Source organism: Lissotriton vulgaris, chromosome 7, assembly GCF_964263255.1.
Source record: "Lissotriton vulgaris chromosome 7, aLisVul1.2, whole genome shotgun sequence".
In the NCBI taxonomy this organism is placed as follows: Eukaryota; Metazoa; Chordata; class Amphibia; order Caudata; family Salamandridae; genus Lissotriton; species Lissotriton vulgaris.
Genome location: NC_141695.1, coordinates 1,401,455,888 through 1,401,473,315, shown reverse-complemented (window position 1 = coordinate 1,401,473,315; position 17,428 = coordinate 1,401,455,888). Strand labels below are relative to the sequence as shown.

Below are 17,428 nucleotides of genomic sequence, written 5' to 3'. Positions count from 1 at the left end.
GGCTTTGCCTTCAGTGAGAAGTTAGCTATCCACTGCCGACAATAACCGACCATGCCTAGAAACATCCTGACCTCTCTTTGTGTTGTAGGCGCGTTCATTTTCATAATCGCCTCTATTCTGTCTGGAGACACCTTCCGTTTCCCCTTTTCAATCCTGTGGCCCAAGTATTGCACTTCAGTCTTACAATATTGCAATTTACTTGGTGACACCTTGTGTCCATTCTCGGCCAAGTGATTTAACAAGGTGATAGTGTCTTCTCTGCAAGCTTCCTCTGTTTCTGACGCAACTAGGAGGTCGTCTATGTACTGGACTAGAACTGAGTTCTTGGGCAGTACTAGACTTTCAAGATTTCTCTTTAATAGCTGGTTAAAAATCGATGGGCTTTCTGTATACCCCTGAGGGATACGACACCATGTTAAAACGCGATCTTCCAGCTTAAAAGCGAAAAGATACTGGCTCTCTTCATCTAAAGGAATCGAAAAGAAAGCCTGGCACAAATCTATCACGGTGAACCATTCAGCTTGGAACGGTATCTGAAACAATATCACTGATGGATTCGGTACCACTGGACAACATGAGACAACAATATTATTAATCTTTCGAAGATCCTGCACTATTCTGTATTTTCCACTAGGCTTCTGCAAACCCATAATCGGTGAGTTACATGGACTACCCACGATCTCCTTCAGTATTCCCTGTTTAATCATTGATTCGATCACAGGCTTTATTCCTGCAATCGTCTCTGGTGTCAACTTGTATTGTGGTGTTCTTGGATACTCGGCATTGGGTCTTACCATGATCTTTACTGGTTCTACCCCTTTGATCAGTCCTATTTCCTCTCCAGTAAAATCCCACACCTCAGCTGACACTTTCTCCCTCAAATCCTGCGGAAGTTCCTCCACTGTTAAGGTAGGATATAGTTCCACGCATTCTTGCGAATTTACAACTTTGAAATCGGCATCTTCATCATTGGTCTGCACTTCTACTCCTTCAGGTGTGCAATGTATTGTGCAATTCAGTTTACACAACAGATCTCTTCCTAGCAAACACACCGGGCTAGAATCACAGATCACGAACTGATGTTCGTCACTGTAATTCCCTATCTTTACTGACACTGGTTCTGTCAGAGGATTCGTCATCCTCTTGTTTGCGACTCCTACCACCTGAATCATTTCTCCTGATATCTGCAGACCTGGGACTACCGCTGATCTCAACGTGGATCTAGTGGCTCCCGTATCCACCAAAAATGTCGTAGGACATCCAGCTACTTCAGCTTCTACGTATGGTCCTCTCTGATCTACCTCCAGGGCTGCTCCTAAAGTACAGTCTTCTTCCCTACTCACTTGTTGCCCTGTAAGAGGATCAACGTAGTAGCATTCTTCTCCTCCTACAAACAATGGCATTTGTCTATAGGTTTTCCCTCCATTTGTAATGCGAGGCGGTTGAGGAAACGGGGCTCGAGGAGTCTGAGTCCCCCCTTTGATAAACTTTCCCTTCGGGACTGTTGCTCCCTTAACCACGTTGTTCTGTACCTCTTCCTCCTCCTGTTCTAATTCCCCTGTCTCAATATTGTAAGGACACTCGCGTCTCCAATGTCCCACCTCGTTACACTGATGACACCTGGTTGTCCTTTTCAGTGTCGCGATATCTATTCTCGGTCTCGGTCTTTCTTCCTCTTCTCTGCTCTGATTATTCTGTTTCTTTGCTTGCGTTCCTGTTCCCTGCTGCCGCTGTCCACTCTTTCCGGCTGCTTGCATCTGTACTAACATCAGCTTTTCCTTAAGCTTCTTTGCCTTCGTATCTATTTCATCGCTACAGTACCTTGCATACCTCAGAATCTCATCTAAAGGTTTGTTCTGCCAGCAAATTAAATGCTGTTGAATCATCAGGCTTATGTCTGGTCTCAATCCGAGAACAAACTTCGACACAAACTGTCCTATGTCTTTAGGATCCATTACGTCTAATCCACTGTACTGTTTGAATGCTTTCAGTAACCTCTCATAGAACTCGTGAACCTTTTCTTTAGGCTCCTGAGTTGTTCGATCTATCTTAACCCAGTCTATGTCTTGCACCGGCACTTTCTCCTTTAGCCATGTTATTACTCTCTCGTATTTTTCCATGACTCTATCTGATGGACCACCTGTCTGGGTATCCCTCGGAGGCTCGCAAGTGGGCCATTCAATACTAAGTTTACACGCCGTCCACAAATCTCCGGGTACTACGATATCGAACAATGTGTTCAAATCAATCCACAGTACTTTAGAGATCTTCACGAATCTCTCTACCTGCTTGTACCACTCTACGGGATTTTCTCTAAGCTTCGGGAAGGAATTAGTGAATGCCGCTAAATCCCCCCTACTCCATGGTACATGCACGTAGTTTCCGTTCGCGATTTCTCGCAAAGGGAAAGCTTCCATTCGCATTAAGTCTGTATCCTGAGACTTCACAAGTGTACTCCGTCTGACAGATCCCTTCTTGGACCATCTTTCCTCCCATCTATCCAGATCTCTCCATATTCTAATACACATGACCAATTCCCTTATGTGTACCTTCAGCCCAATCGTTCTGCGCTCATCTAAATCTAGATCCGTGCAATTCAGTCTATGATTACCCTGTAAAGCTTTAGTTCGTGACAGGTCTATCATATACCTATTTGCCAAATTAGATAAGTTTTCATGAGCTGACCTTGCTCTCCGAGTAACATCCTTGGATAAGAACAATATTTCATCTGGTGCGTACAGCTCTAATCTCTCCATTGCCACTGTGCCATCAATTATTTCGTCCAAGTCTGATTTTAAACTCATCACATCTATGCGTTTTGCTTTTATTTCAGCTCTCAGTACGTCAGTCCTAGGTTGTTCTCTTACATCCCTCTCACCTCCACTATGCGCCCTACGCCTAAGCACAGGTGAGTTATGAGGAATTTTTCTTCCATCTCTTTGTTCCCACCTCTCTAGATCCCAAGCCTTTCCATCTTCCCTTGGGGTGTGGTGGAACAATGCTCCATCCTTCAACCCTACATTCCGTCTTTTCGACTCGGTTTCTCCAGATACGAGATAAGATCCTCCGTGCTGTTCAAAACCATTGTAACTCGCTTGCTGTCTGGTATCACTCAACAAACGATAAGGACCTTCATGGCTCTCCATGCTCCCGCGATCTCGTTCCTGATCACCAGAAGTATGGCGAGACGTTTCGCGACTCCCTATATTCTCGTGACTTCGTTCTTGATCACCGGACGCATGGCGAGACCCTTCGCGACTCTCCATGTTCCCGTGATTCCGTCCGTAATCACCGGGGGCATGTCGAGACGTTTCACGACTCTCCATGTTCCCGTGATTCCAATGTTGCACATTTTCATCCGGAGCATGGTGTGTGCATCTGAAAGTGTTTCGGTACTCCTGCGTCCTTCGTTCTCCCTCACTGAAAGTGACGCGAGGCACTTCGCCACACCCTGCACTCCTGTCATCGCACATTTGCCTATTGCTGCTAATGGTAGGGCACGTATCTCTTCTGCTTTCCTGACTCCCTCTCTCCCACTCGGGGCAGCTTTCGCCAGCTCCACAATGAGAGAGGATCTTGTTATCCTGGTCCCTCCACTCTGCTCCTGTTTCTAAACTTTTATTCCGAGCCTCTTCGGCCGTATCCCATTCTTTCAGATATTCCCTTAATTCCTTATAGGATTTCGGTTTAGGTCCCCTCAAATCCATTGATCCTCTTCGACCCCCTTGTTCTATCCAGGGACCCGTTGCGGAATCTAATGGGGTACTCCGACTCACTGGTGCTAATCTCTGTCTTTGAGGATTCATCGTGTTATTCCTATTCTCCATCTCTGCCCTTTCCCTGTCCCATCGTGCCTGTTCCTCCTGCTGGACCCCCTCTGGGTTGTAGATTGACACTATAGGGCCTATGGTAACAGGTACTTGTAAAGCGTCTGGCATTTGGTACGACCTTGCACATTGCGTCTCTGGCACCTTCTGGACCACGAATCTTCCCACTACTCTCTGTTCGGAACTAGTTTGGGGTATTTCCTCACTCTTGTTAGCGTCCCACTCCGTTACTGGGATCGATTTATATTCACCCCATCTAGCTCCGTCCCCTTGCTGTAATATGGGACTTGCGGATTCACCGCTATATGGAGGTGGTCTATCTGTTAACAGCCTATCTATTAGATCCTCCTCCGTCTCGCTTTCCTCATCTTCTTCTTCTAGAGGTTTATTTTCTCCCGTGGCTTCTAACATGGTGAACAGTTTGTCTGCTTCTATCTTTTGTATTCTCCACTTCTTAGCTTCCTCATCCCATTTCGCATCCTGTACTGCCTTTACTGATCGTCTCACTCGTTCCTGGCGTCTCTTTACGCTCTTCTCGTGTGCCGCTCTAAACCATGCACTAAGAGCTTCGAATTGTGTTGGCCTCGGTAGAGGTCTTGTTGCAAGCATTACTGCTTTCAGTTGGTTCAACACGTCTAGTTTAAACGTTCCGAATCTCGGAAACGTCAGTTCCTTTTCCCCTTCAGTTAGCCTATTCCACTCGGAGATCCATATTATCGAGTGTAAGCCTACATTTATTGCCATATGATAAGCTGGTGTGCCTTCTGGTGGAGCTTCTTCTCCAGCATATAAGTTTCTTCTATTTCTCCTAAAGATTTTTCTTAAACCCTTAAAGCACTTCATTTTTGCTAATCTACTATTTTCTCTTATTAATTCTCTTCCTTATTTACGTCCTGATGACAACCACCAATCCCTGTGCGACTCTCGCTAATCAGCCTATCCCAACGCTGTTCTACGCTAACCGACCAATCTCAGCGCGGCTCTACGCTGACGTCACTTGTTCCCTCTGCAGCAATTTCCTTCGTTTCTCAACTCGTCTCGCGGTCTTGCATGCGTTTCATTCATACGCCGAAAAATGACTACTTCCGTCCAAGCGATCACTTTTCTCTGACTGTACGGCCACAGTCTAACTGTAATTGTCACCTCAACTGGCGAGACGTCTTTCCTCTTACGGTCGGATGCTTGCCTCAACTGATAGGTTACTTACACACAGTAAACGTACGACCAGCATGCGTTTACTCATACACTCACTCAAACGCTCCCCCTATCATCGGTCTGCGGGCGATCAATGGTACCTCATGACCCCCTTTAAATGGTAGACAAATTACTCTGGGTGTTCGATACACCCGAACCACTTAAGCCCTCTGGACATAAGATTTTATCCGGTTGCGCGCGCTCACAACCTTCCCTCAATCACACTACAGGCATTCAACTCCGCTTGACATTACAACACAGGAACAACATAAAACACCGCAATCTTACAACGCATGACCCTTATACTCACTCTCGACCGACTCTGCTGCTTTTCTCTCGACGCACCGTCAGCACTTTCTTCGGCAGGGATTCTTCTTCTGGTCGTCGATGACTAGGGACCTTGGGGTAAACTAAACCTGGCCTAGGTCGTCTTCCTCAAGAAGATAACCATCATTACTCTGCTACCAACTGCGGGGAATGAGATTTTGATATCAATTTATGATCAATTTAATAACTTATCTCATTCGTCAATTTTGGACCGTTGGTATCTGTCGTTGAGTAAAAGACAACCCCCACATAGGTTTAGACAAACCCCATAAACTGACGCCACTCTGAAGAACCACTTACAACGGATAAAGTTTAAAAGTTTTATATAAAAGTCAAATTTAAATGCAAATACAATCCTCTCAGGATAAACCTCAATGTATACAAAGAATACAAAATCAATTCCAAAATCAGCAATTTAAAGCTTCGATGTGAAGTGGTTCCTTTGCGTCATCTACAGAAAGAGAAAAATAATCAAATTAAATCTGTCCCTACTCTATGCTAGGTGACTTCCCTATTTCACAAGTTTCTTCCCTAAAAAGGTGTCAGCAGTTTGACTTCCAAAGAAGTTCAAACTCTCTTAGCCTCTAAAGGAATCTTAAGTTTCAGAAGCAGTACCCTCTCTGCCTACCCATCCGCTCTCTAAGGGTCCTCGGCCTACTTCTCCCTTTGCGCTCTGATCTCTCTCAGCGCATCTGCTCAAGGCATCTACCCTTGCCTTCGCTCTGAGCAATTCGCCTCGCTGTTCCTAATCTCCAATTGCTACCTTCTCCCCGGGGTGCTGTCCCTAAAATACACAATCACAGTGTGGGTGGAACGCCCCTTGACGCCCACCTCGGACTTTCCCCGATGATGTCAATTTCTGGCTCTTTCCATTGCTTCATCTCTTTGCGTCGTCTGTTGGGTTGACCCTTCTCCTTAGATGTCATCTTCATCTTCTTGTTGGCGACTTCAATTGACACTTTCAGATCAAAAGTCAAATGAACTTAAACAAGACTTTAACTTACAACTATGATGCTTGACCCTTCTAGGCCTTGTGAATGGTCTTTCCAAAACACGACTCAAATTCCAAGCGTCTCTTCTCACGTTTAAGCAATAAGCCCCGTCCGGCATTGTCACCTTAAATCTAACAAGTGCTAGACTTCTTGGCTCTTACGTCCACATCAAGCTATTTACGACTCCTGTATGTCCACTAAATTACATATACTGGACTATGCTCCTGCGAACTCTTGGTCAGTCAGGTTATAATCACAAATGACCTAAACTCTTCCAGCATTCTTACAACTTCTTCTACACAGTATAACCTTTAACACACATTTATATGTGAATGCTTTTAGTATACCTTTCTTCTAAACGAATACAATTTTACATAGAATATATAATACATAGAGTACGAGGTTATATGCTTATTCGTTACATCGTCATATGTTTTCTCCGTACATTTCTCCACGTTATTTTCTCCATGTTATTCCATTTAAAGTTACACACGTACATAAATTCTATTGTGCACGTTCTACATTTCGTAAGCATTTCTATACATTTCTACATTTACCCATTAAGTATACAGGCCTTCTAAATCTAATGCATGTTTAACAGTAAATACATTTACATTTCTTATACCACATTGTCACTTTCCGTTGACTTTTACGCTATAGTCGTCAACTTCATGTTACGATATACGTCTCATTCCTACGTTTATAATAGATGCGTCTAAATATGACTACGATATACGTTCCATTCAAATTGCGCTCTCTCAGCATAATTACACTACATTTCACTACCAGTAAAAACTACAACTTTTGCATGCACCGAAAAATACATAGACGTCATGTGTGCGAAATGCATTTAAAGATGTAGTGCAGTGTGGCACAATAATCCATGTACAACATTGTGCAGTGCTGGAGTTAGCATCCCGAGGATGCACTCTAGTGTGGTACAGTCTCCAAGGTGCAGTGTGAACTGGTGGCTTTGTTTCCTCAGTATACAGTGCAGTGCCCCGAGGTGAATTAATCAATCTACAAGATTGTGCAGTGTGGTGAGTTAGCAGTGTGGTAGATTCGTTTCTCAAGGGTGCAGTGTGGACTTGTGGCTTAGATTCCATCTACATCACCAGTGAGGTGCATTTATTCATCTACCAAACTGTGCAGTGTGGGGGTTAGCGTCCCGAGGATGCACTGCAGTGTGGTACCATAGTCTCTCCAGGGAGCACTGTGGGCTGGTGGCTTTGTTTCCTCAATACAAGGTGCAGTGAGGTGCATTAATCCATCTGCAATGTTGTGCAGTGTGGTAGATTAACATCCAGAGGATGCACTGGAGTTTGGTACATTAGTAACTCCAGGATGTAGTGTGGACAGTGCCTTTGTTTCCTCAGAGTACAGTGCATTAATCAATCTACAACATTTATTTATTTATTTATTTATTTGAAAGTTTTATATAGCGCGGACAAGATCCTTGCGGATATAAGAGCGCTTTACACAGAAGGGGTACATGAGGGAGCATAGTCAGACAGGTAAATCAGATGAGCAAACAGTACAATCAAGTAAATCATGCATAGGGTGCAATATGAGCTAACGATCGGTGCATTAAAAACAAGTAGAAGTATAATACTGCAATAAAAGGCATACATTCGCTAGTTGATAATAGTCTAAAGAGGCCATTTCTTAGGGTGCTATATGAGCTAACGATCGGTGCATTATAAACAAGTAGAAGTATAATACTGCAATAAAAGGCAGACACTCGTTAATTAATAATAGTCTAAAAGGCCATTTCTTAGGGTGCTATATGAGCTAACGATCGGTGCATTAAAAGCAAGTGGAGGTATGAAACTGCAATAATGGCAGACATTCTCTAATTAATATTAGCCTAAAGAGGCTTTCTTAGGGTGTGTTCAAGTAGTGAGAAAGACTAGTCCAAGATGGCCGACAAAGAGAGAGAGAGAGAGACCAGTCTAAGATGGCAGCCAAATTGTAGGGATTACAGAGTTTGGTTTCCCTTTCTACTCTGGGAATGTCGAGTTAGTCCATCTTCCATGTTGATTGAGGGGGAGAGCAGAGTTCAGCTTCTATGCTGCTAGATGGTGGCTTATCTCTGTTTTGCTGCTCCCTGACCGCGTTGGTATGTAGCTTCATGGTCATCTGGTGGGCAGGGGGCGATTTATGGTTCCAGCTTTATGGCCCCAGCCAGATTAGCCAATGGAGAGTGAAAAGCCCGCGAAAATACCAGTCACATAAAGATATCAGTTTAAAATTCCGGGCAAAGCGTAAAAAACCTGCATGAGTGTTTAAGATGATGGGATTGCGAGTAGTTGCCCTTCGAGTCGCCCCTGAAGCTGTTCAAATAGTTTTGTGTGCTGTATTCCAGGCAGAGAATGAAAAGACCTGCATGGGTATTTGGGTAAATAGCTCTGCGTGCAGTTACCTTACAAGTCACCACTGACGCTGCTGCTCACATCAGGCTTCTCCCTAGTTGCGCAGTGGTTGCCCCCAACACACAGGCAAACAGGGCATACCGGCACTGTGAGGGGGGAGGGGGGGAAGCGCCTCCCGCCAAAATGCCGCCCCAAACATCCAGGCAATGGCCCATCGGAGCCGTTCCAGATGCCACCCGTTCCGTACTCACCGAACCACTGGAAGGCGGGGGGGGGGAGGCCTCCCGTCGAAGCACTACTGAAGACACACCACAGGGCACACCGGAGCCACTCCAGACGTCGACCGCTCCGTTCTGAAAGAATCCTTGGGAGGGGGGAGCGCTCGTTCACCCGCGCCGGCTCAGCCAGCGCCAGCCAGCCATTGTGCAGTGTGGTGGGTTAGCATCCCAAAGAAGCACTGTAGTGTGACACATCATCTCTCCAGGGTGCTGTGTGGACTGGTAGCTTTGTTACCTCAGTATACAGTGCATTGAGATGCATTAATCCATCTACAATATTGTGCAGTGTGGCGGGTTAGCGTCCAGAGGATACAATGCAGTGTGGTACATAAGTTTTTCAGGGTGCATTGTAGACTGGTGGCTTTATTTCTTCAGTATACAGTGCAGTGCATTAATCCATCTACAATATTGTGCAGTGTGGTGGGTTAGCGTCCTGAAGATCCACTGTAGTGTGGTACATTAGTCTCTGCAGGATGCAGTGTTGGCTGGTGGCTTTGTTTCTTCAGTATACAGTGGAGTGCAGTGCATGATTCCATCTACAATATTGTGCAATGTGGCTGGTTAGCGACTAGAGGATGTGATACATTAGTGACTCCACTATGCAGTGTAGACTGGTGGCTTTGTTTCTTCAGTAAACAGTGCAGTGAGGTGCATTCATGGTCGTAGGGTGCTACACAGACCAAAGTACTGGTATCGGTAGGGTGTTGGACAGTGTTCTACTGTCCCTATGATGCAGTGAGGTAGGAGCACTGTCCTTCGATGCCATGCATTGTGCTGGGTTTTGATTGATTTGTATTTGTAGAGCGCGACGAATGCCCAAAGGCGTCTTGGCGCTAGCGTCTGTCAGGACAAGACTGCTAAAAGTGAAACCAAACCATAAGCATTAGAAATAAAGAAAACAAGCATTTGTAATGCAATAGGTCTTGCAATTGCGAGATTTTGAGCTATTGGCATTGTAATGACAGTGCCTTTTATTTATGTGTTTAAAAACCTGCAATAATAAAAGGCATGGTCATTTACAATACCAATAGGTAAAAGTTTCTAAAATGTGAGAACTATTGCATTAACAACTCATCCTCTCCCTATCCAACAAACCCAACACCGCCAGACACAATTTTCGAGAAGGCATGGAAGTCGTTGCCAAATGGATAAAAAACAGCTGCCTTCAACTAAACACCAACAAAACAGAAGTGCTCATCATGGGCCCACACCCGATGCCTGGAATGACACCTGGTGGCCCCCCGCCCTCTGTAGCCCACCCACCCCCACAGACCAGGCACGCAACCTGGGAATCATCTTGGACCCCGAACTCAAAATGGACCACTAGATCAACGCCGTCTCATCCTCCTGCTTCTACACTCTCCACCCCCTACACAAGACCTTCAAATGGATCCCTCTTGAACACAGAAAGATTGTCTCTCATGCCCTGGTCACCAGCAGACTCAACTACGGCAACGCAATTGACGCCGGAATAAACAAAAACCTTACACGCAAGCTACAGAACATCCAGAACGAAGATGCAAGACTGGCCCTTAACCTGCCAAGTCACTACCACATCTCCCAGCAACTGCGCACACTCCACTAGCTCCTCATCAAAGCTAGAGTCACCTTCAAGATGCTCACCCACGCTCACAACGCCCTCCATGACACCAGACCAGCATACCTGAACAGCCGACTCAAAATCCATGCACCCCAAAGGACCCTACGATCAGCCCAGCTCTCCTACGCCGTGGTCCCCCGCACCAGAAAGACCAGTACAGGCAGCTGCTACTTCTCCTTCCTTGTGGCCAGAGCATGGAACGCCCTCCCTCTCCTCATTAGACAGACAGCATCTCTCCCCATCTTCACAAGAAACCTCAAAACCTGGCTCTTTGACAGACCCCTCCTTGATGGACTGGAACCTATAAAAAAACCTTCCCCCAGCGCCCTGAGACCCTCACAGGTGAGTAGTAGCGCTTAACAAACTCATGATTGATTGATTACAATGCAATAGGTCATGCATTTGCGAAAGTGTGAGCTATTGGCATTTGTAAATGGCAATGCCTTTTATTTATGTGCTGTTTTAAAAAAAAGATAAATAAAGCAAATGAGAGACCGATTGCATTGTAAATGCTTGTTGTTTGTATCCATGGGACATAAGGGTTGTGGCCCTCTCTGTATCATCTGTTCAGTTCCCATAACTGGCTACCTCCTGTGTATGCTGCATACATGGTGTGTAAGAGCGCGTGTGTGATGCACAGTTGTTATTTCCTAAACTGATACAATACTTGCAGTACAATGCTGATATCTTTCCAGCTGCCCGCATAATTCAAAGTAGCCACTGGGGCCTGCACCTCAGGGGAATTTGAGCACCTGTTGAAAATATCCCCAAGCCTCGTGCATACCCAAAACCCAGTTCTGCCCAGCAACAGCACTCTTGTATTTGGAATGTCTGAATTATGATGTGCAACTAAGATTCCTCTTCCCTCTCTTCTCGCAGTAGAAAGTCCTGCAAACTACCGTCCGCTATGGGGCGCTTAGAAGTTGGATTTCAATTCGACATAGCTTGCAATGATATATTAGCTTCACATCAGGTGGACTCATTTCAAATAGCCACTGGTGTAATGTAGAAGGTACTCGTATTGACTTTAAGGTAACTACAGCAGAGAAATAACGTTGAGACTGTGCCAGGAAGTGCCTCTGCTTCCATCAAAGACATATTTACCAACCCATCCGTGTGGATTGTAGGTTCTGCTTTTTTTGCGGTCCTAGCGCGGATTTGTGCCTGTAATCCCACAACATTTCTATACTCCAGGGCAGGCTTCAGTAATGTCAATCCGATGCATTGCAATAAAGATACCAATAAGGCCCAGGGCAGTCAGAACTTAAGTTATATCATTTCAGAAATGTAGCTAGCACTGTATTAATGATACGCCCAAACAGGTAGGAAAATTGCAAGTAGAAGTGGCTTAACACATCAGGGACAGACAAGACTGTTAGGGCTAACAATATTTATGTGCTACAATAATACCACACATAAATAGTTTATACCATTCATAATAACTAGCTAGCATACTGCTCTGGGGGGAGCTGGATTTGTGAGGAAGGAGGAGTTGAGTATTTTGCTCAGTCACCCTTCACAACAAATGTAGAAACACTACATCAGAATTAACGAACAGTTTGCCTCCACTCTCAGAATCCAGCTACTCCTCTAATGAATCACTTACTACGATAGGAGAAAAGACAGGTTGTGCTAAATATATATAGATTGATTCCTGGAATAAATGTCCCGATATCTAAAGGTCTTATGAGTTGTTTTTTTTGGGTCGGTATTTATTTCAAAGCCAAAAAACAAAAACAAAAGAGCAGAGGACACATGTTTCGCACATATGGCTGGCACACCAAGGACTTTTCCAAGGCTGATTAGTATACCATGAACATATCATAATGGCAGTAATTATACAAAACATATGTAAATAGGAGAAAAAAAGAAAAAAGATAGAACGAAAAAGGATCAGTATTAATCATGAGTTACAACTTACCAAAATATTTATTCTTTCATATATGCTAAATTTCAGATTTATAGATGATAATATCTGTGTAACAGAAAATTAAATAAATTGTATTTGTATTAAATATAACTCAATTTCTTAATGATAGCACCTATCACGTGTAGCAAGAAGATCCAGAAAAATTCACAAACAAAAAGTCAAATTCGCAGTACTACATTGATTGTTATTGAGGTGCTACATGGAATCAGAAGTTAAATGCGAGCTCCTAACGTATTGGTTATAAACGTTAGATACTACCATCGCTTTACTGGTGCACTCATCTTTGACGACGTATAATATCCTATCACTCCCTGACAGTTCTATATATTACCTATTTCGCTTTTCTTTTTTCTTTCTTCTCGTAATTTAAAACACATTGTACCTATTATTAAGGTAATTGATGAGAAAATCCAGTGTCTATTCGAACACTTCCACATTTACTCGGCCTTGCACTGGTGAGGGATTTCAATCTGTCCTTTAATTACCTTCAGAGCACGGGTGTTCTTTCTTTCATTTGACTTGGCAAATAGGGTCATATTTATTTCTCAGTGTTGGGCACTCCAAGATCTTATTACGAAGTCCTTTCAAATTAATATTTTTAGGTGATTTTCCTCCTGGTTACAATACTTTAGGAGCTCGCATATTTAACTTCTGATGACATACAGCACCACAATAACATACATATGTAGTACTACAAATTTGACTTTGTGTGCGAATTTTCCTGAATCTTATTTAATTTTCGGTTACACATATATTTTCATAGAGGACTCAGAAATTCAGCATCTATATAAAACAATAAATATTTTGGTATCTTGGCCTCATGAATTGTTTACCAACCTTTAGTGCCCTTTTGATACCTACCTTCTGCTGTCTGCCATAGCGCCGGGACTCCCCCGTTGGGGGTAGATGTGTGCTCTACAAACGCCTTAATCAATAAATAAATAAATGATATGTTATTTTTTGATCGTATTGTGACCTCATTATTGATCTCTCCATCGTCCATCATGTCTACATTGAGTCATGACTATTACACATATGTTTTGTATGAATTGCTGCCATTATGATATATTCATTGTGTACTAATAAGCCTTTAAAAACCCCTTTGGGTGCCAGCCATATGGGCCAAACACGTGTTGGCTGCTCTTTTGTTTTTGTTATTTGGCTTGAAATAAATACAGAAAAAAGAAAAACTCACAAAACCTTTAGATATCGGTACATTTATTTCAAGAAGCAAACTATATATATTCGGTGCAACCTGTCTTTTTTTATTATAATTTCATACAGTCTGGTCAGTCATTAGGTTGCAACCACCTAACAGGTTGTCTCACATTGAATCACTAACTAGGGTCCTCCATGGTTGTATGTGAACGCCAGGAGCTTCACCTCTCATACAACATAAACATCACCTACTTTATCGTTATCCTTCCCCAGATACAGTCCTTCACTGACTATTAGCTAGTTTCACACTAAGCAAAAGACACCTGCAGGAATCCCAGCACAGTCTGCCTGATGCAGAGATTTCCAAGTGGGGAGAGGCCGTCAAATCCCAAGCTGTTGTGGGTAAATGATCCTTCTTGACTTGTGTTCAAGGACTTTGTCTTCTAGAGAAGCTTGGCCATGGAACAAGGCTGGGCGATGTCCCTTGTGGGTTTGGAGGGGGGATGAAGGTTGATGTGTGTTGTTTCTCATGACTATTCCTTTTGTCAGTTGCATACGGCTCCTGGTACGAACACGTCAAGGGTTGGTGGGAGAAGAGAAAGGACCACCGCATCCTGTACCTGTTCTATGAAGATTTGCAAGAGGTGAGAAGCCAAAGGAACCAAAACCACAGTGAATAATCCTACTTTTACAATTTCACCTCCATATATCTCTGTCATCTCTTGTTGGTGTATGTTATTCTGGTTTCTGTACCCTTCTCTCGTTATTTCAGGACCCAAAGCGTGAAATTCAGAAGATCATGAAGTTCATGGACAAGGAATTGGGAGAAGAGATTTTGGAAAGGATCAATCTCCACACAACCTTCAAGGAAATGAAGGATAACTTGATGACCAACTATATGACCATTCCAAAAAGTAGGGTGGATCATCAGGAGTCCACTTTCATGAGAAAAGGTGGGTGTCTCTTATTGACCACCTCATGTCCTCATTCAGAGCAGAGAGTAAGATCCCCCTCTTGCGCTTGCTGGCTGCTCATGCTTCTAGGTATATTACACAGCAATGCTTCCTTTGGTATTCCAGGTCATGGAGACATTTTTAAAACAAATACTTCTGTTTATGTATGTAGACTTAACATCAGAAAACAAGCGTTGCAGGATGTGCGTGAAAAAGTCACCTCCTTCATCAGATTTGAAAACAAACAGTTTGGCTCAGTGGTCGAACTGCATTAAAAAAAGATGGGACTGTGATGGTGCGTGCATTTGGACGGGGTCAGTGAGCAAGGGGGGGGGGGTTATTGGCGTGGCAAAAAATATTACATAACTTTTTTGGGTCCTTCACCTTCATGTAAAAAACATATAAAATGTAGCTTAAACAAAAACAAAAACTAAAAACAAGTTAAGACAATAAGTGAGAAATGCACTATCATATGTTATGAAACCTGTATTAGTTAATGCACTGCAAAGGTGTCTGTGTAATTAGAGAGCAACAGAATTAGATCCTAGTTGGTGCAGTGTAGAATAGTCATTTGTACATTTTTAGTGGTACGAGGCCCTAGCCTATGACAGAAAGCCAAGTGAAAATGTACATTATTCTTTTAAACATGCCTTACACGCAGTATAAGATGGGCTGCTAAAAAAAATTCTAATAAGTTTAGGATTGCGTTTCCAAAATATCGATTTTAGAAACAATTTTAGTGCGATTCATTTTGTTCTACTGTCAATTAAAAGCCCACACTTCAAAGCTCAGCTGTAACTCAGGTGTAATACCACTCAAAAAGAATAAATCTGTGTCATCAGAAAGCTTCAAGTGATTCTATCAATTAAAGCCAATACTGGCTTCCAAGCACCCTTTACATTTGCATATTAACCAGTTGTGCACATTTATATATCTTTCAGGCAAGCAGACACCCTGGCCAGAAGGCTTGTTTAGCCATCTGCCCCTCCCTCAGTTTCATTACAATGGAGTCTCCCACCCTTACATTTCAGATGGAAGTATTTCATGTGTTGGAAATACCCGTCCCAGGACGGTTTTCTTTTCATATAAAGTAAGGGAACTATTTTTCTTTCATACAAAATAAATCAAATCCCGCAAACCTCGACCTCTGGTCTGGATAACGAAGGATGTATTCATATTTCATATTGAACTGCGTTGAGTAGAGTAGGTTCCTTGCTTCACTTGCAATTATGCTATTATGTCTGCCCAGTGGATTGTGACCCTCATCTGAGCTCAGCGGTTAAAGTTGAACGAGAGAAAGGCAAATAGATAACCCGAAAGTCGCTGTGTTTTTGAAAACAGTAACTGAATCCAGAAAAAGTTTTTTTTCCAGCTTTATGCCACAACATGAATAAACAATGAAGACGGAAAAATGTACCCCATTTTGTTTCATATGAAACTCCCAATGTAAAAATAACAGCTATTTCTATTTCTCTACACAGGGATTATAGGGGACTGGAAGAACCACTTCACTGTAGCACAGAATGAGAGATTCGATGAGGACTTTGAGAGGAACATGGCGGGCAGCTTGTTGCACTTCAGGATGGAGATATGAATTCTGATCCTTAATCTCTCAGTGTTTTGCATTGAAAAATATGTTTGCTGCTCCATTTGTTTTTTGGATTTGCATCATTCACCATTCTTGACTGATCCATTTCTCCGACGAGTAGCTAACCTACCATTATTTGGTTTTGCCTGCTATTGTATTTAATATAAACTTAAAAGGGCCTCCTCTCTTTCCTGGCTTCTCATTGGTTTCTGAGTTCACCACTTACATTGCCTTAATTTATATTGGTTGTAGCATGTATTTCTGCATTTACCAATGCTTGTTCCTTGTCTGCTTCTCTCATCGATTTCATGCAGCCAAAATACTGTTAACATCTGCTTTGGTGGAACTATATTTTCATAAAGTTTTGTCTTTCACTCTTGCACCATTTTTATAACTATTAATCACCGAGAGATAAGCCCCCAGATGCATCTAGCACCCATTTTGCTATTCCTTATTAGTGAAAAATAACGATTCGCTAATAAGGAATAGCAAAAGGCTATGCATGAAGAAATCACTAAAAAAATAGCGATTTCTTAAAATTCCTTAATTGCGACTCGCAAATTGTGAGTCGCAATTAAGGAATACCTCCCCATTCATTCATATGGGCCTAGAGGCCCATAGGAATTGATGGAAAGACAATCTCAATCTGCCATTCTCAATTAGAGAATCACAAATTGAGATTGCAATTTCAAGGGTGCCAGGGTGTCAAAAGGACACCCTGTTGCACCCCTGAAATCTGCATATGGGTACATCTTGCACACACACATGCCCTGAGGGAATGTTTGTTTGTAAAATGGAACTTTGAAAAATACACTTTAGTGCATTTTTCAAAGTTTTTGCAAATTACCATGAAGTTGAACTTCATGGTAATTTGCGATCCCTATTAGCGAAATAGCTATTTTTTTAAACTTTAATGCATTGCATTTAAGGAATCTCAATTTGAGATTCCTTAAATGCAAGAAATCGCAATTTTGCGATTTCTTGAATTGCGAATTTTGCATTTGGGATGATGCATCCTAAATGCAAAAATACCGGTCGCAAATGGGCAGATTCTGAGAATCTGCCCCTTTGCGAGCGGATTTTAGCTCGATGCATCTATGCCAAGGTGATTTGCATAGAATCACAGGATGTTGTGCTGTGCCCCCTAGACTCAAACTTAGATCCTCAGCTCTTGAGTCAGCAGTCCTGGCTGCTGCACCATACCTCTCC

At 43.0% G+C, this 17,428-nt stretch overlaps 1 protein-coding gene across 1 annotated transcript in view; it reads left to right on the top strand.

Moving 5' to 3' along the window:
• Positions 1 to 16,324, top strand: part of LOC147705721 (sulfotransferase 1 family member D1-like) — a 375,399-nt gene extending 359,075 nt beyond the window's left edge. Inside the window, exons 5-7 of the mRNA XM_086929551.1 lie at positions 14,228 to 14,322; positions 14,451 to 14,631; positions 16,113 to 16,324. Of these exons, the coding sequence (XP_086785677.1) occupies positions 14,228 to 14,322; positions 14,451 to 14,631; positions 16,113 to 16,225 (389 nt within the window). The 3' untranslated portion in view covers positions 16,226 to 16,324. The remainder of the gene's footprint in view (positions 1 to 14,227; positions 14,323 to 14,450; positions 14,632 to 16,112) is intronic.
• Positions 16,325 to 17,428: the final 1,104 nt, after the last annotated feature.